Source organism: Vicia villosa, unplaced genomic scaffold (genome assembly GCF_029867415.1).
Source record: "Vicia villosa cultivar HV-30 ecotype Madison, WI unplaced genomic scaffold, Vvil1.0 ctg.001020F_1_1, whole genome shotgun sequence".
NCBI lineage: Eukaryota > Viridiplantae > Streptophyta > Magnoliopsida > Fabales > Fabaceae > Vicia > Vicia villosa.
In genome coordinates, this window is record NW_026705450.1 from 331,624 (window position 1) to 338,603 (window position 6,980).

The 6,980-nt window shown below is 28.7% G+C and overlaps 1 protein-coding gene across 1 annotated transcript; it reads right to left on the reverse strand.

Annotated features, from left to right (window-relative positions):
* Positions 1–874: 874 nt before the first annotated feature.
* LOC131632793 (probable polygalacturonase At3g15720) lies at positions 875–3,073 on the reverse strand. The gene is made up of 7 exons (XM_058903521.1): positions 2,921–3,073; positions 2,678–2,815; positions 2,039–2,215; positions 1,718–1,925; positions 1,509–1,590; positions 1,307–1,415; positions 875–1,222 (listed from the first exon to the last, which is right to left on the reverse strand). Exons 1-7 carry the CDS (start codon positions 3,044–3,046, stop codon positions 875–877), a joined length of 1,188 nt encoding a protein of 395 aa, XP_058759504.1. The 5' UTR covers positions 3,047–3,073.
* Positions 3,074–6,980: the final 3,907 nt, after the last annotated feature.

The following is a 6,980-nucleotide window of genomic DNA, read 5'->3' on the forward strand; positions in this document are numbered from 1 at the left end:
GTATAACAAGATTATAAAAAAATATGAAATTAAAGAAAAAATTAAAATTTGTTTGATTGGTAAATCTGTTTCTTTATTTTAATATTTATAAATATCAAAATTTATCCCGTTAAGTTAGCTCTATTGATAATTGTATATATAAGATATAAGGATATGTGTTTAAATCCGAGACATCTTATTTATTCACCTTTAAACAGTATTAAAATCATATAAACATGAATAACCCACTATTAAATTACTTGAAAAAAAACACATATACTAAAATTTGCTTGACTATAAAATTTTATGAAACATGTTCAAAAATTATATTTTAGTTACAAAAGAGTAAAACCAATACAAAAAAAATATGTACACTTTTTTATTAATGAAAGAATTATAATATTGTAACTTAAAAAATGTAACGGGAACATATATGAATAACCTTTTATATTATAATTTTGTAACTCAAATGTGTCTATCAAAACATGTTTTATTTTATTTATTTTTAAATTATTTTTAAAATAAATTTATAAAATAAATTTTGAAAATTAAAAAATAAAACTCATTCGTTAAAATAAATCTTTTCTTTTCACTTTTTCCATTCTTTACTTTTATTTTCTTCAACATTTTCCATTAAATTAAAAGAAAACAACATTAAAAAGAGATCATTATTTCAACAAAAAGAGAAGAGGACTCCTTTTTTATTAAAAAGAGTGTAGTTAAATTAGTAATCCCATAAGTAGGGGTAACTAATTTCTACAAAATAAAATATAAAAACTTGTTTCTTAAGAATATTAAATAATGGTCAAATTATTCTCTAAATAAACCTATAAGAATCAACTAGTTTGACCGATATTTAACATTTTTGAGAATCAAAATGATTTGTTTTTATTTTCTAATGATCATTTGAGGAAAGACATGGAACCTTTGGAGTACAAAATGAGCTCGACCCTTGTACATTTTTGCACGATGCCGCTGGTATATTTTTGCCAATACCAACTATATTGATGTCTTTTAATATGATGTTGGTACAACCAATATTGTCACAACCTAAATTAATTGCAGCTGGACTAATTGTGGTTCCCCGAATGTTGCGATAAGTTACATCACTCACTTTCACAGCTTTCCTTCCACCTTTTAAAGTTTTGTATGCATTATATTGCTGGTCAATAATAACTGGATTCTGAACTCTATCAAGTATTATATCTTCATAAGTTATCTTTCTTGCATAACCACATCCTCCCTAATTCAAACAATACAAATAAAAATATTATTATCAAATATTTATGATTGAATCACCATACTCATAAATAAATTCTATTATTACCACCCATGTCTTAATTCTTGCACCATTCGTTGTTCCACTAAAAGTGACATTTCTCACATGTATTTCTTCTACAGTTTCATAATTTCCATTTTTTCCAAGACTTCCAACACTATAATCACCAACATACGGAGAAAAGATTAAAATTTAATTCTTTTCATGAAATAATAAAACAATGTGAAAACTAAAATTATAAAATTAAAACCTGATGCCATGACCAGGTCCACAAAAAATTCCAGTTATGTTGATGAGTTTTGAACCACTATTAATAGCGATGCAATCATCACCTATAGTAAATCATAAATATAAAAATTACTTACATATATGGAAGTCAAAAACATCTCATTAATTATTTTATTTTATACTTGATAATAAACATAAATATTTAGTGAAATGAATAAATTAAAATAGAACCTGTTGAAATTGTTGATTGTTCGACAAAAATGTTGCTTGATGATGCTATATCAATTCCATCGGTGTTGTGACTATTCTCTGGTGCAGTTATTTGAAGACCAGATAGTAAAGCACCATTGCATGAACCTATACCTATATGATTTCTCGGACTATTGATGTGTCTTAACGGACCAAGTTTTAGTTTAGAACAACCAATAAATCTAACAGCCTGCACATATACATAATATAAAATGAATAATTATACATTTTAATGGTAAGACTCGGTGTATGTGTGCGTGTATGTGAACATTTACTATTATTGTTTACATGGAATTAAATTACCGTTGGTCTCTCATATTGACTTTTATTCCACCAAGAAGCACCTTGGCCGTCAATCATCCCTCTTCCACTGACATCAAGGCCATTTATATGAATAAACTGAATCCATGATTCACGATAATTATTGTTAACCCATTTCCAATTCTCCCATTTTTGTGGTGCCATAATAGTTCCCATAATCTAAGAGATTAAATATTATAATGTTATTAGTAAATGTTTATAAAAAAGTCAATATAAAAGTCAATAGGTCAGGAATAAAAATGTATATGATTGACAAAATAGCTAAAGTAAAGTTGTTCATATATTTAAGATGATTGATCATTCAAATATTCAATATTGTAAATTTTAGTTTTTTATGATAAATTTGTTGAACACAAGTTAATAATATTTTAACTATGGAACTTATGATTACTATAATGAGATAATGTGAATTGATTTAGTTAATTTTGTATGTTTATATATAAGAGTGTGCTAAATGCAAAATGAGTTGCTGCACATAATTTAAATTTATCACAGTTAAACAGCGACTAACTACCTCCAAAAATTTTAAGATAACATAGTTAGCACATATATAAAAATTGGGACATTTTCACTAGTGATTCATAAATATATATAAACCTAAATTATTTATTTATAACCTACCATAACTCTAATATATGCAGATTTACAAGGACCTTCAAAAGACGAAGGTTGCAACATAAATCTTCTTCCTTGAGGTATAAGCATTGTTGGAAATCCTCTGGTTGCACTGCATGTATCTTTCCATGCTTTGAGAAAGGCCTTTTATATAAAAATTTGAAATTTACATTAGATTTGAAAAATTATCCATAAAAATAATATATAATTGCATTAAAACAAAGTTAAATTATAATAAAATAATTATACATTTGAATCATCCGAAACACCATCACCCTTAGCACCATACTTAACAACATCAAAGTATGCATTGTCACCTGCTGCTATGGGTGAAACAATTAGTAAGAAGACAAGAAAAACAAACATGCTTCTCATCTTTGAAATGATGAAAAAGTAAATATTTTTGAAAATTGTATTAGGGAGAAGAAACTATTTATATTGTGTAGAGCATAAATGATGAAGGAAAATTGTATGATTTGAAATAATGGTACTTGCCTTATTTATAATTTTGGTTTCTTATCTTTAGATCCTCACATAAATAGTCTTTCATTTCTGAAATCATTCCATTTTGATCTTATTTTTTAAATTTTGAAAATGTTGACTTCACATACTTTAAATAACATATGTAAGACAAGAAAAGATTATGATGTAAAATTATTTATATAAATTTAAAAAAATTAAAAAATTTTAAATAAAGTTTAAAGAATTTTTTTTTTTTACAATTTTTCAAATTTTAATCATTTCATATGTCAATTGTTTAAATTTAACAACTTTTAAATCGAACACAATTCATATGAGATTAAAATTTTAATTTAATTTTTAAAATTTTATCTTTATTTAATTTAGTAATATAGTAATAAAATGCAAGATGGTTTCTGTCATACCATAAATTTTAGTCTGATATTTTTATCCTATTCATTTGCATCATTGGCATAAAAGTTAAGAGTTGACTTTCTATGATTTTTATGCATTGTCCCTTTATTTGTAAGTTATTATTTTTTTCTTTTAAATAAATTAAAATTCTTTTGCTAACCGTATCATTTGTATATTGCATTTTATTAATAGTTTTTAATTTAAATTTGCATTTTGTTTGGGATTTACATTTTTAATGTGACTTTGCATTTTTTTTTTTAATTTTACATTTGCATGAGACAATTTAGAATAAAACAAATTACTTGAATCAATTTGTAATTGAATTTTCCTTTAAATATAAGACAAAATTTGATTAAGACAAATTGACATCCTTTTGTTTACATCATCACATTTTCTAATGTAGTATATCCATGTAATTTTCTATACACAAAAAACAAACAAAAATAGTTTCGTAATCCTCAACAGCTTGATTCACGCAACATCACCATCTTGAACTCTCTCTGAACGTGCGAGAAATACAATAAAGGGAGGTTTTAATTGGGTTGCATCAAATTTAATTTTTTTTAACTCAAAATTCAAGGTTAACAAGTGAATAAAAATAAATGATACAGTTATTTTTTTTCTAGTTCACTGTTAACGAAATTACTCCAGTCTACCCGCCAAGGTGATTTCGCCTTCTCAATAAAGACTTAATCCACTATAACCAAACTAATTACATACAACCACACTGACCGCAACCAATGTCTTCTTGAGACTTTTGATTGACACTCAGTCTCTCAAGAAAACAACCACAATAAGCTAATGATCAACTTTGCTGGCAATCCCAACAAGTTCAGCTGATCCTTATCGTGAAACCACTATGACATCAATCACCGTCTTCTTGAGGCTTCTCGCTAACACCTAGTCCCTCAAGGAATTTAATCAACCAAGTTAGTTACAGGTGTGTATTACAAAGATGCTTCTATAAGCATATTACACAATATTTAAGTACATCAATACAAAAGTGTTGATAAGCAAGATACAAACAAAAGCTCCTTGCTAAAAATACAAAACTATACAAAGATTTCTCTAACAGAGTTTTTGTAGCACTTTTGTGTAGTTTTGTAGAACTGATTCGCTGAGGTCACATTTTACGTTAGTACTTTTATGCTCACCATCACACGCAAGTCGTCCTTGATCTTCTAAGTCTTTAGAGGCTTATGATTGTATGTTGATTGAAGCATGTTGTAGATGATCATAACTTGTGTCTTCATAATCTAAGTCTTTGAGTCTTTAGAACCTGTTCAGCAGAACCTCGTCTTCAACGTCTTTAGAACATGGGACACATAAGTAAAGCTTTATAAGGTAATTACCCTTTTTTTGAAAGTAAAGATTTACAATCTCCCCCTTTTAGATGATGACAAAACCATGTATTTTGATAGAACAATTTATATTGGGTAGTTACCATAAAACTCAAATTCAGAAAAGCTAACCAGCTCCCCCTGAACTTTATAATACTTTAAAACTCATTTATGCTTGTTTAGAGTCTCCCCCTGAGTCCAAGACTCACAAAATAAATTTTGAAGTACAGAATAAACTATAGAGAAGGAATACTTATCAATTGACGTCTCATCAAAGTCTAACTAGAGCTTCCTGATCTTCTTCTCAGAACCTTGTTTAGTTACTGTCTTAATGCCAAGCTTCAAACATCAGAACTATAACGTTGATTTTTCAGAAGCTTGATCATACACCAGTAGGTTCCAAGCAACATATCATCAGAAGGTTCAGCACCTAAACCAATTCCTGACAGACCATGTCTTCTAACCATGTCTTTTGATCGTATCTTAGACCATATCGTAGATCACGTCTTCTGACCATATCTTAGACCACTTCTTAGAATATGTCTTCTGACCATGTCTTAGAACACGTCTTTAGACCATGTCTTTTAGAACATGTCTTCTGACCATGTCTTCATAAGGTTCACAACCTCGGAATAAATACCAGAAAGAGAGCAGACTTGTTACACTTCCAGAAAGTTTTCAACTTCTGACGTATTAGAGTCTGGTTCTTCAAATTTTTAGTTACATAAACTTTCAGATAGTCCACGACTTCTGAAGAACTTTATAAAGCAAACAAACGTTTCCAAAGCACACGTTTAACATTCTTTCAGATAGTTCAAGAGTTCTGAATAAAATGCTTAGTCATAAATTACCCTTGACTTGCTTCCAGACAGTCATTAATATCAAGTAAACCCTAAGATAACATCCTCATACATCGAACAAACGAAATGGTTCCCATCGAGTACGATAGATGTGAGGGGTGTTAATACATTTCCCTTGCATAACCGACTCCCGAACCGTGATCTTGGTTGCAAGACCATCTTATCCTTACTTTTGAGGTTTTCTCGATGTTCATCTTCCCTTTGGAATAAGTAAAGTTCGATGGCGACTCTGTGTTTTTCGCGTAGCGACAAGCCTAAAGTGGATTAATCAAGCTCAAAAATAAACATTCAAAGATATGGATAATAAAAAAAAATGTATGCATCATTGTAAGAATTCCCAAGAGTAAGCATGGTGTGTGATGCCACAAGGGCTCATTGTAAAAAAAGCCCAAAAGTAAAGTATGTGTGGTTGGTTGCGACACAAAAGTGTCGACTTATGGTGGAAAATTGGCTTGCATTCGAGAATAAATTCATTGAAAACGGTTGAAAAATGAATGACAGAAGAGTAAGAAACAAGTATAAGATAAAACATACAATCTTACAAGCACAAAGAGGAACGTCAAACACTCACTCATATATGGTTCTAACAACATTATTTCTAAGAGAAAAAAGAAAATCTTTTTGGTATTTTGATTTTTAGTAAAAAAGAAATATAATAAAGAAACTAAATTTTAACTCATTTTTTTTTGTATTTTTGGAAAATATATTGAAATAAAGGAATGGTTTAGCCAAGAAAGATAAATTTTTTTATTTGATTTTATGAAGAGAATTCTAATAAACACTAAATAAACATTTTTTAGTATTTTTATAAAAAGATTTTTTTTAAGAGAGTGAATCAAACATCCTAAATCTAAATTAAAGATGTTTAACAAAATATTTTTGTTTTATGGTGTTTATAAAAGAGAATAATTATTTACTAATATAAAAGTTTTTGTTGTTTTTTAAAAGATAAGTAAAAGAAAGAAAAACAAAACGGGCCATGGGGTAGTGAGAATTAAGAGTATAGACCCAGGAGTGTAAAAACCTGAGACCAAAGATCAATTTGGGCTTGGATCGAGTCGGGTCAGACTCGGGATCTCCTGCCTTGACATAGTGGGACTGGTTAGAAAACCCTAGTTTCCCAACATGAGCGACCCCTTTTGTAACTCACGTAGAGGAAGAAAATCATGCTCATCTCTCCATTTTTCTATACTTTGATTTCAGTTTAAAACAAGAAAAAGAAAACTCCATCTAGAA

What these genes read in the sequence shown, in the direction of transcription:
- LOC131632793 (XM_058903521.1), bottom strand. Translation starts at nt 3,046, where the DNA reads ATGAGAAGCATGTTTGTTTTTCTTGTCTTCTTACTAATTGTTTCACCC. An exon ending in GTGTTTCGGATGATTCAAAT is followed by an intron (nt 2,816 to 2,920) that starts GTATAATTATTT and finishes TTTATATAAAAG; the next exon opens with GCCTTTCTCAAAGCATGGAA. An exon ending in CTGCATATATTAGAGTTATG is followed by an intron (nt 2,216 to 2,677) that starts GTAGGTTATAAA and finishes TTAATCTCTTAG; the next exon opens with ATTATGGGAACTATTATGGC.